General features: G+C 47.8%; 1 protein-coding gene across 1 annotated transcript in view; it reads right to left on the bottom strand.

Annotated features, from left to right (window-relative positions):
• Cit (citron rho-interacting serine/threonine kinase) overlaps positions 1-12737 on the bottom strand; it is a 177383-nt gene that overhangs the window by 42462 nt on the left and 122184 nt on the right. The window contains 1 exon segment of the mRNA XM_059248795.1: positions 4126-4179. Coding sequence (XP_059104778.1) covers positions 4126-4179 — 54 coding nt within the window.

The following is a 12737-nucleotide window of genomic DNA, read 5'->3' as shown; positions in this document are numbered from 1 at the left end:
CTCCGAGCGCTGGGAGCAGAGGTGTGAGCCACCACCGCCTGGCTAACGGTTTCATTTCTTTCTGTCCCTTCCCCAGAGAAAATGAGCAGAATGGGACAAGCAAGCCTGGAAGATTCTAGAACTCAAATGAGTTTGAACTTGGGTAGGTTTGTTTCTCCATCTGTGACAAGGAAATAAATACTATATTTATTCTTGATCTTTTATTTTTAAATTGTCTTGTAGCTACTCGAGTCCTGCAGCATGAGATACGGGATATAAATTAATGACCAAAATGGTGTTTCATTCTGAAAGCCTCTTGGGGAACAGACCAACTGCAGAAAATCTATTCACAGAGAATATATAATTTCCTTGCCATTCAAGGTTATATTTAAGCTTTTAGGCACCTACTTCCTTTCTTTGATTCACAAGAAAAAAAAATACAGTTTATTATGAACCCATTCCTGTCATCTCTTCTCTTTTGCCCAAAATAAGATTATAAAGAGCTGAAGAAGAGACCCTCGAAAAACTAATGAGGTGGCAGGGTCCGGGCTCTTCCCCGTCTTGAGGTAGGTCTCTTAAAGAGGGAAGGGTCCCTCCATTCCGGTGTCATCCGGTCTTTGAGGGACCTGTCTTGGCTTCTATGCCCAGCATCTGATGGGTGGTTCTGTATCTTCTATTGTCTCCATTTTCCTCATTTGACTAGATGAGGGTAACGTGTGCATGCGTGCATCTGTGTGCAATGGGCGTTCCCATCTGTCTAAGTCAGAACACGCTGGCTTCCACCCTTTTCTAGTGGCTGAGGTGAGGTGTGAGACCCGTCTCTGCCTGCTTGGAGGTTATAGATACGGAGCTGACATAAGACGCTATCACCGGACTGAAGTATAACAAGCAATCCCTCCAACTGTTCTGGGAAGGGTTGTTTTAGTTCCATTTTATAGATGGGGAAATTGGGGCAACCAGGAGGCTAAGTGACTTCACCGAGGGCACGCAGCTAGCAGGTGAAGAGGTCAAACCTTGACCGCAGCCTGAAATTCAAGCCTCGTCTCTTACCCCTCCATGATGCTGTCCTTGGAAATGGGTGACGAGGATGCACAGGCCACTTAGGCCTTCTCTTACTCTTGTTTCTGAGACATATATAACCCAGATTGGCCTCAAACTCACCATCCTCCTGCTTCAGCCTCCTCTGTGCTGGGATTATGGGTGTGTGCCAATATGCCTGGTGTCCTTGCTTTTCAACCAGGTCATCTTTGTGACCATAAGTAAATTCTTTCCACGCTGAGGGCAGATGGTCTGTTTACTGACAGACTCAGTTATGAGAGTCCCTCAACTTTTAGGCCCCAAGAACAGAGGGTTAAAAAAAAAAAAAAAAGATTAATGGAAAGCCTAATTCTACCTTCACAAGTTAAAAAAAAAAGACAAGGCAGAGGGCAGCTTCCCCACACGGGGCCAGCCAGGTTTTCTTGTAGGCCGTTTTGCAGACAACAGATCTTGGTACAGTTCTAAGAGCAAGCAAGAGTATAAAACTGTCTACTCTCAATGTCAGAAAAAAAATATACATATATGTATGACATATACCCCCAAGCTCTCTATTTGGAGTTACCTGTGAACCTCACCACCACAGAACTGTACAGTGACCCATCACACCTACCCAAGGAAGAGGACCAATGGCGTTTTAGGGTGGGAGGGACCAGGCAAACAATGAGCACCAGTGGAAGGCTCAGGACTGATCCTATTTTAATGCCTACTTTCCCGAAGGCAGCTATTTGCATATTATTTATTTTTAATCTTATAGCTGACAGATTGATTCATAATTAAAGCTGTGTCATATGCTTGCCCACCAGCTCCCCTCTAAAACAGACTTAGGGAGGGGTTTGGGTGCCAGATTGAATCGAATCCTTTTTTTAAAATCCCTTCAAAACACAGAAGTGGTCTGAGCCTGGAAGTCTCCTGCCCTCCGAGCTTTGTGAAAGCGCTAACTGGGCGCTCCTCGTGACTGAGGGAGTATAGCGCTCTTGCCAGTAACAGAGGTGACACTTCCTAGCAGAGGCCATCTTGGATAGCATCCAAAGGGAAGGAATACCCAGGACAAGCTCCCATAGCCTCTTTAAAGTGGCCTTGAACTTGACTGTGTCACGGAGACCCACTACTGTGGCTAAATGCCTTGAAGCAGTAGTTCCTAGGGTTTTGTACATAGAAAGGCCAGTTTTCCAAACCAAAGATTATGCTAGGAACCTGAGGTAACCGGAGAAGCCACCCTCACTTGGCCCTTTCCTAAGGTCAAGCCCATGTACCCACGTTGGACATCTCATCGTATTTAATTACTGCAGAGGTGAGGTTGTCTCCAATGCCAATGGACCCCTGTTCCTGAGGTCTTACTGATTCTGAAACTCAAATACTTGTCAGTTTTCCCTCATCCAGCACCCAAAGCACAGTCATTAACTGTGAACCAGAAACATAAATGTCATGCTGGAAGCGAGGCTACACAGGCTAGCCCCATTTTACAATGAAGAAATGGGAGCGTCTAGAGGCCATTTTATAATATGAACCCTGTCTGCCTGACTCCAGAGCCCATGGGTTGGACCACTGTGTCTCCCAGCTGTTCCAGCTGATATGTGGAGTGGAGGATACTCTGTTTAGATGCCTGCCCCCCTCCCCATCAATTCGGAAAGGGGCCCAGAGGCCATGCCACCAAATACTAGTGGTAAAAGAAACAAATATTAGAAATTGTCTCACAGAAACCAAATTTAGAAAGTATAAACATAACATAAGTTAAACCAGAAATCAAGTTAATTCCACATACCAGCAGGTTCCCTTATGGCCAAACTTGCAATTTTAAAGTACGGAAGGGATTATTCCTCATGGAAAGGATGCAAAGGCCATCTGAGTGGACCTAACTGAGGTTCTAGTCACACACTGAAAATACCACGGAAAACAAAAAAGAGCAAACTGTCGCCAGGTCCACATGAAGGACTTCCACAGACAGTGCAAAGCAAGAGGAGGGATTCTCAGCCCTCTCTCCAATCCCACTCACATCAAGTTCAAGGTCAGACAAAACCCAGCTCTGGCGCCAGAATGACAGGAACCCTGTGGGGCTAAGGGTTCTCACAGGTGACCGTGGGAGCCGCCTAGGGCTGGGACAGCCTGCAGCTGCATCTACACGTGGCCGTTCAGGTGGCTAAGATGCCAAACTCTGACAGAGTGCACCCAAGACCAAGGGCCCCGTTAGAGGTGGTGACGAGGTCCTTGTGAAGATAAAGGACAGATGTACACACGTGTGGGAGGGGGTGTTTCTGGAAACTCACAGGCGTATATAGTACAAGCAGAGACAAGACCACCGAGGACCGAGAAAGTAAAAAAATCCACAAAAAGACTAAAGACACGGAAGCACCAATAAGGACGGCGTCCTGTCTCCTAACGGGGGCCTATTTCTGTCCTTCATTTTGATCAAAATAGACTCTTGCTTTTTCACTGACTTGACTAGATTATGTAACCCGTGAGTGACGCTCGCCTGCTGATGGAACGCTCACAGAAGTGATGTCACCCACAAGGGTCCTAGATTGTGAATTTGCATATTAAAGGAAAGACTTTTCCCTGTTAGGAAGATTCACTTTCCTGGTCCACAGCTGAATTGGCCCTTCTTCTCGGCAGAGGCCACAGGCTGAGAAGCCATGTGGGGAACCAGTCCCTGGCATTTGGATAGTTTCTTGCCCACGTGGGGAAGGGGATGGGCTACCTGGAGAGCATTGTGGAAGCTACTCAGTCTATTTACAGTTTCGTAGTGAGGGTGAAAATAAAATGTTTTTGGCTTTCTGTTTCGAGGTAAGTTCTCATCTGTAGCCCGGCCTCACCCTGGTCTCACCAGCCTCCTGCCTCAGCTACCTGTACAGGTGTGTGCTCCCACACCCAGCTACAGTGAGAACTGTTTGACTATTTTAACCATCCCAACTACCTCCCCCTCCCAAACCTAAAGAATGGCTTTAACATCCTTAAAACCAGCAGCCCCCTGAAAAACTATAGCAAGACAAAGCACTCTGGTCTTCAAGCCGCAAGAGCGTACGGAAACTCAGTCACCAACAATGCCACTGCAGAGAGACTCCCCTCTGCCCTCTGCCCCCGTCTGCCCCTCTTTGGCTTGTTTGTACTCACAGTGCAGCTGTTGCGAAGAGCATCAAATTTGCGCTGGATTTCATCTCTATGTGCCTGGAAGGTAAGAAGCGCATTATGAACTTTTCATGAGGCAGGATGCAGTCCTACATGCTATGGGTCGAATCCAGAGGCCAGCAATTTGCTTGAGAAGCCAGGTGCAAGGCTGCAGCAGCCCCAGCATCCGCCTTGCGGAGGAACCAATTAATCACCTCATCCCCAGCATCAGCAATCTGCAGCATCAGGGACATACGGGTCTGTGTGAAGGGAGTTCGCTACTCAGACCCTATCACAAACACCAGACAGACAGACATTTTCACATTCACACTAGTACCAGGGGAGAGCTGGGGAAGGGGAGGTAATAAAGGACGATGTCCATACATACTCCTCTTCATCGGCCCTAAACCAAACCCCAAATTCTGAAAATATGAGTAACTTTCCTTCTTCCCTCCAACTGATCCCCTTTCCAGCCTAGTAGACAGACAAGACAGACACAGACACACACATGCATGAGAAAGAGACATTGTCAGGAAAAGCAGAGACTTTTTAAAAATTAAAGCTGCTGAGATTCATAAAACCCACACTGACCTAGAAGTAAACACCCCAACTTTCTCTGAGGCAAAGCTACCCTAAAACAGCAGAATTTCTGCTATAGTTTGAATCTCAAACGCCCTCCAGAGGCCCTGTGTTAAAGACTTGTAGTCAGCCTGCGGCACTAATGGGAGGTGGTAAAGCCATCAAGGCATATGGTCTAGCTAGAAGTTAGGCCATGCGCGGCTCTCGAAGAAGATATTGGAACCCTGAACTAACACATTCTCATTCTCTCTCTCTCTCTCTCTCTCTCTCTCTCTCTCTCTCTCTCTCTCTCTCTCTCTCTCTCTCTCTCCTTCTCTCCCCCTCCCTCCACCATATGCCCCATCTGGATAACACTAAACTGTAACAAAGCCAAAGGATCACAAGCTAGAATCTCAGGTACCATGAACAGCAGTAACTTTTCCCTCAGGTTGCATAACCTGAGTATTTTGTCATAGTAACGGGAAGCTGACCAACACAATTCCGATCAGCGCTAAGATCAGATATGCGCACACGTAACCCATGTCTTCATTCTGGTGTGGGAAGACAGCGGCAAAGACCCCGAGGCAAGAAAGGCCTTGACACGGGTGACGGACTAAAAAGTGCCAAGTGGGCAGAACCGGGTTCTTTAGACTCGGACCCAGGAGCCAGCTTGTCAAGGAAGGATTCGGTCTGTCTTTTGGTTGCATTCCATTAAACAGGAAGGGCTTGACAGGAGACAGTATGCCTTGGGTGGTAAAGGTGAGCACTGACTTCAAAAGCTTTGATTTAGACCCACAATCCACCCGGTTTAATAGGCATTGGTTGTCTCAACTTTACGTGACATTTAGAAAAAGTGTGGCCAACTAACCCCTTGCATGGTTGTGTGTATATATGACTGTAAGACGCATCCTGATTTGAGTTACCTTAGAATTCATGAAATATAGGTAGCGACTCCCTGTGGGGGTGGGGAGGTCTACATCCATGCATTCAACCAGCCATGAACAGTAAATATTCTAGGGAACATGCAGGCTCACTGTATGTCAACCTGACACAAACTAGAGTCATTTGGGAAGAGGGAACTTCAACTGAGAAAATGCCTCCATAAGATTTGCCTACAGGCAAGTCTATCTTGATGATGCCAGTGAGCCCAGCTCGCTGGGGGTGGTGCCATACCTGGGCAGGCAGAAACCAGGCCGAGCAAGCCATGGCCGAGCAAGCCATGGAGGGCAAGCCAGTGGGCAGCGTTCCTCCATGGCCTCAGTTTCAGCTACTGCTTTGAGTTCCCGCCCTGACTTCCCGGGATCGTGGACTCCAAGCTGCAGGATGAAAGAAGCCTTTTCCCTCTCCAGTTGCTTTTGGTCACTGTGTTTTATCACAGCAGAGAAGCCCCAACCAGGACAGGGCGGGGGGAGAGCACTGGTACTGAATAGAACATGGGCTTTCATTATTCTTGAGAAAACACAGTGTCCTATCTTCACAGCATCTGTACTGTATTAGTATTCTAAGCGCTCTGGAAATGGTTCACAGCACAGAAGAGGACATGCCCAAGGTCCAGGCCATTGCATGGAAGGGACTCGAACACCTGCTAATTGAGGTATCGGTGAGAGGTCCTGAAAATCAACCTCCAAAGGTGACTGTATATTCTCTCTTGCATTGGACTGCAAGGAAAACTAGATTTTTCTTCTGAGTCGTGGTCAGTTTTGGAAAAAAAATCAAAGCAAGAGAAAGGAAAAAAAAAAAAAAAAAAAAGCCCAGAAAGGCATCTGGGGTTCATTCAAAGTCCAAAGAACTGGAAACCAAGGACAGGAAGAAGATCGTGGCCTCACAGTTGTCTTAATAGTGCTGGGATGTCGTGGAAATCAGATCAAAATGGGACAAAGGGACCACGGAGCAGGGAAGCCCCCAGGAGGGCAGGGTTGCCTGTCAAGAAAGAAATGATGGTGACTTAGAGCAGGATGGCAGCAGAAATCAGCAAAGTTTTCAAAGGACAACAGACAACAGGGGAAGAGGGGAAGAGGAGGCGGGGCTCCCCAGGGGACGTGAGACCAGAGAGATTAGATTAGTTTGGATTGGATTGGATTGGAGTCAACAAACCATCCAGTCTCGGGCAGAGGCAAAAGGAGTCATCTTCCTATACAAAACAAAACTTGTTCTCCATCAAAGTCTATAAGGCAACTTAAAAACCTTAGAACTATGATGTTCTCTCTAATGTGTCTATTTTCCAAGACATTTATAATAGGTTAGAGACACGTTAGACAGAGACTAGTACACCCGAAGGCACAGCAATAGAAACTATACAAAATAAAACCCAGCGATGACAGTGAAATAAAGTTTTCCAGAGTTGTAAAAGCGAACAGAGAGCTGAGGCAGCTGGGAGCAGAACATGTGTTAACTGGAGTCTCTGAAGGCGTCTGGGGTGAGCTGGAGAAAATGCTGCAAGGGGCAACGGCCACAAATGTCCAAAGCTGCTAAGAGCTTTGAACCCACAGATACAAAAACTGCAGCAAACTCCAAGCCTAAGAAACATGAAGACACCAGGCAGCGGTGGCACACGCCTTTAACCCCAGCACGCAGGAGGAAGAGCCAGGCAGATCTCTGTGAGTTTGAGGCCAGCCTGGGCTACAGAGTGAGATCCAGGACAGGCTCCAAAGCTACACAGAGAAACCCTGTCTCAAAAAACAAAAAAAAAAAAAAACCAAAAAAAAAAAAAAAAAAAAAGAAAGAAAGAAGAAACATAAAGACAATTATTCTTAAGCGCGTCACAACCAAATTGCTTAAAACCAGCAGCAAGAAACTCATCAAACCAGGCAAATAAAGACCATTATACACAGGGCAAAAAGCTGAGTGTTGGGCTGCTGTCTTCCAGGTTGGATGATAGGTCCTCAGGGGCCTTGACCTATCAACAGTCCCCTTCACTGGCAAGGGGAAGGCTTTCCTGAGAATACACAGTAAATGATGGCCAAAAGAAGGGAACTGGGTAGCACAGCTACCCATAATCTGCTGTCCATGTTCATATGAGTAACCACAATAAAATCATTGGGTCACCGAGCCAGACATGGGTGGAATGGTTTTTCTGGTCCGCAGTTGCCCTACTAGACTCCTCAGGAAGAGACGCTGTCTTGGGGAGGGTTTCAGTAGCTATAGTAAAACATCATGACCAAAGCCATTGTCCTTCACTAAGGAAGTCAAGGCAGGAACTCAAGCAGGATAGGAAGCTGCAGGCAGAAACTGAAGCAGCCTTGTTCCCCTGTGGCTCACTCGGCCTGCTTTCTTGCACAACCAGGGGCCACCTGCCAAGGGGATGGCACCACCCACAGTGGGCTGGGCCCTCCCACATCTATTGGTAATGCCACAGGCCCAACTGATGGAAACATTTTCTCGTTTGAAGGTCCCTCTTCCCGGGTGACCCTGGCTTGTGTTGAGTTGACAAAAAGAAAAAAAAACCTGAGCAGCACAGCCATACATGAACACGGACGTCAGATGTTCAGATGGTGCTGTGGGAGGGCTGTGCCTGAGGACAACAGAGCAACGTTTTCAAGTAGCCAGCGCAAGTATCTCTCCCCAGTGAAGACCAGAGGAAGGCCTGCCACGGACATAGGGTGAAAGGGATGCCTCCCCAGCAGACCCACACCACACAGAAATCCTTCAGGCGGGACAAGGGCAACTGGAAATCTGTGTCTAGATGTTGCCTATGTAGACCCACTACTGAGAGTTACTGAGGGCCTAGTGAGAGGTCCCTGAAGTCAGAACCTTGAAAGTGATTGTGGGTCCAGCCCCTGACTCTCCCCGTCCACCCTTGCTTTCTGGTCACGAGGTGAGCAGTACGTGTTCAGTGTGGCCCCCCTTCCGCCGCCACCACACACTGCTCTGCCATGGAGCCAAACACAAGGAGCTAATCAGTCACGGACAAGAGCCATCAAAACTGTGACCCCAAACCAATCACTTTTCTTTATACGTGAATTATCTCGGGTACTCCGTACCGTGATGGGATGCTGACTAAATATACCCAGTATCAACAAAAGACTAATTTGCTGGGGCAAGAATAATATTTACCGAGCTTCAGAACAAAGCCATCTGTACTACTGTTGAGATCTCATTTGCAACCAATGACCAAGCAGAGTCTGCCTCCATGACCCCCCTCAGGCCTCTCCTATGCTCACCATGATCACCATGGACGAAATGAAGGCTTTATCAAGGAAGAACAGTCTCGTACACTAATCACCTCTACATCAGGGTCAGCAAGATTTGGGGGTGCTGTTTTTGTAATTTATTTTGTTATTACTGTTGCTTTTTAAAGGGAGAGATAGAAGAGATTTTCGGTCTTTGAGCCAATCTGCTCTATTTAAATATGCCCTCACCAGGCTAAGGTCACTCTAGAAAATATGAAAATGAAGCGGGGGAAATGGCTTAAGTTTGTTCTCCGGCACCCACCTAAAAAGCTGAGCACCCGTGAGCACCGCTGTAACCCTAGGGCTGGGCGGCAGAGACAGGAGGATTGCAGGGACTCACTGGCCAGACAGTCTAGCCGATTGGCAAGCTACAGGTTTAGTGAAACACTGTCTCAAATAAAATAAAGTAGAGAGCACTGGAACCCTTGATTCAGACCTTTGGTCTCCACTTCACATGACATACGCATGCAGACTCATCCATACATACACCACACCTCCCCTCCACTTGGTATAAACGCTCACATAAGAAACAGAGAGTGTGGAATGAGTTCTTTCAAAGCTAAGGCTCCCTGGGCCACACAGGGGTGCCGAAGCCCTTTACACTTTCTTCCTTGTTACACTTTATTAATAGCAAAGATTCCAGTAACTCCACACCATTAAAAACTCATTTGCCGGGCGGTGGTGGTGCACAACTTTAATCCCAGCACTCGGGAGGCAGAGCCAGGTGGATCTCTGTGAGTTCGAGGCCAGCCTGGGCTACCAAGTGAGTTCCAGGACAGGCTCCAAAGCTACACAGAGAAACCCTGTCTCAAAAACCAAAAAAAAAACCAACAACAACAACAACAAACAAACAAACAAAAAAACCATAATTTGGGGTTGGGGATTTAAGGCCCTGGGTTCAGTCCTCAGCTGGGGGGGGGGGACCTCATTCAACTGTTCAGTTGGAATCTGAAGTTTCAGTCATGGATAATTCATCCCCATGAAAACTGACCATTATGGGGGCTTTGGATCATTTGGATCCATCAGACACCAAACCTCGCTGAGGCCAAATGTACTGAGCCACCGACATCACGGGTCTGCATTATCATTAACGGGGAGGCATGAATACAGAATGTAAAACTGACCCTGTTCTGTATGTCAGGACAACCATCAGCTTTACTGACCACCCCACTGACCCCAGAAAGGAAACAGTAAGAGGGGCTGGAGACAGGACTCGGCACTTAGGAGCACTTGTAGGGGACCTGGATTTGTTTCCCAGCACCAACGTGGCCGCTCACAACCACCTATACCACTCTAGTTCCAGGGGATCTGATACCCTCTTATGGCTTCCTCCAGCACTGTATGCACGTAGCGCAGACAGACGTGCAGACAAAACACCCATAGACATAAAATAAAAATCAATAAATCTAGCTGGGCGGTGGTGGCGCACGCCTTTAATTCCAGCACTCGGGAGTCAGAGGCAGGCAGATCTCTGTGAGTTCGAGGTCAGGCTGGTCTACAGAGTAAGTTCTAGGAAAGATACGGCTACATAAAGAAACCCTGTCTTGAAAAACCAATAATAGTAATAATAATAATAATAATAATAATAAAAAATCTTTTCAAAAACTGAAAAGAAAACAGTATAAGATATTTAAGTTTCCTTTGAACTTGGAGAAAGGAACCACACAACATGGATTCAAGGATGGTGATACACCCGAGACAAGCTTTGGATTACGCCAATGAAACCACTGGGTGCTAATTAAGTATTTATGCTCTAAAAATTATCAGGGACCCCAGAAAGTAAAGATGTTAACATAGTGAATGTAGTGTAACACAGTGAACTATGCCAACCAGACAACATTATCATGAAAACAGCCAAACCTCAAGAACTCGCAGGGATCCCCAGGCCCATTGGGAACCTCAGGACTAAAGGCCTGGCCCAAGGGCCAGGGACACTCTCTAGTTGTCTCTGGGAGTCTTTATACATTCAATAATTGGAAGGAAAGTTATGAGAAAAGGGAAACTGAACTACAATGGCAAGAGAGATGGGCTGCAGGGTGGAGGACAGGAAGGCAGTGCTCGGTGGCCGGCCACCTTCCGGGATCCACAGCCCACAGGCCTCCATCCTCTCTGGTTTCATGCCTCAAGTTCACATCTTGACCATTATGCCAACAGCTTCCTAATTAAATATGAGGATTGATGTTCTCGTAAAGGGATAAGAGCCCGCACACTGATTAATGACTCCGACAAATCAAAGGCGACGGCGTTGGGTTCTGTAATCGCACTGTGCAGTGAGGAGGATCTTTCCATCAGTGCCCGAAGCTTTCTGCTGCTTAGTATTCAGCTCGGTCTCTTGACCAAATCAGTAAAAGAACATGGGGTCAGGACCACAGTGCCACCCATGAAGCCTTGCTGGTGCATATAAAGAAAGTGCATGCCACTGCCACCCGTGAAGCCTTGCTGGTGCATATAAAGAAAGTGCATGCCACTTCTCTCCCAGGCTAGCCAGAGGAACTCTAATGGCCAAAACACAGCTGTGCGCTACGAAGTCTGCAGACCCAGTTCTGCAGGAAGGGGTGGCACTGTCTTCTGGGTTGCGAGCGGGCAGAAGACTGTCTTCTGTTAGTCAGGAGCGGCCTCTAAAAGCACGGGGTTACAGTCTGACTCTGCTGCAGGTGTCTAGCCTGATCCAACCTCAGCTCTTAGTGGCCAGTTTCAACACAAAGGCGATCAACAGGCTGGACAGCGTGAGAAGCGGAGAACAGAGGGCACACAAAGGCCTCCCAGCTGCTCCTGCCAAGCTCCTTCAACGGAGAACTCTAATGGAACAGTGTTCCATCCAATCTGGCCCAGGGGTGGAGGCCGGACCAGGTAACTGCTCCCTTCCCAGCCTGGGAGACGACCGCCTCTTTGAATTGAGCCATAATAGCCCATTGACCATTCCCTTTCGTGGATAAAAAAAAAAAAATCATGCCATGAGGCTCACAGACCTCCTACGAGATCGCTTTAGATCTGGCTGATTTCATTTGATTGATGCTCATGTTGGACCGAAACGCAGGCCTTAAACAATGAGAACGTAATAAAGGATTGCATTTGTGGCCATTTTTTCCTTTGCTCTTCAGAACCAAGCCAACCAAGTCCTTCACTTGGCAGCCACATGCTGTCCATAACCAGGTCCGAGACACAACAAGAAGGAGCCAGTCAGGCAAAGGCTCAAGGCGTCAGAAGGGAATGGAAGCCTGTGGGGTGAGGTGGAGGGCTTCCCCAGGACAGGTCTGCAGACAGCTGTCTGACCCATGGCATTTCTGCCGTTTTCTTTCTTCCTTGGACCAGGGTCTTCTGTGTAGGCTCAGCCTCTCGTGGGCTGGTGTGCCGTGACGACCAGCGTCGTCTCCCATTAGTATGAGCAAGTCCTGTACTTCCATGGACCTTCGTGTGCAAGAGAGAGCCCGAGTTCCTAGAACTAGGGGCGGCTTTTGTCTTTTGGTGTTTTTTGTAAGGATTCTTGAAGGCAGTGATCTCATCCGACTAAATTAAGTCGTGACTAGCTGCTGTGCAGGGCTTCAAGAAGCCAGTAGACACGGCACATTCCAACCAGAGCAGCAAGGCAGGATTTAAGGGACTCATTTCCCACAGATAAACGGCAGTGACGCACGCTCTGTTTTATGTCCTCCTCCGTCCACACGGACACAGAAAGATACATGACCACTGCCTGCCCCCCCCCCCCCCGCCCGACTCCCACAGAGCAGAGGAATACATGTGTCATCCTTGGGCCCTGCAGAGAAAAATGACCCGAGGATCACAGGCTATTATCCTTGGGAGAAAAGGCTAAGGACACAGCCTTAGGCACACAGCAAGTGATCTGTCGACGGATTAAGTCACTTATGTCTCAAGCTTTGTTTCCAAGCTTCG

The sequence above is a fragment of the Peromyscus eremicus genome, chromosome 23 (assembly GCF_949786415.1).
Source record: "Peromyscus eremicus chromosome 23, PerEre_H2_v1, whole genome shotgun sequence".
NCBI classification, from domain to species: domain Eukaryota; kingdom Metazoa; phylum Chordata; class Mammalia; order Rodentia; family Cricetidae; genus Peromyscus; species Peromyscus eremicus.
This window is presented reverse-complemented; position numbering and strand designations above follow the sequence as displayed.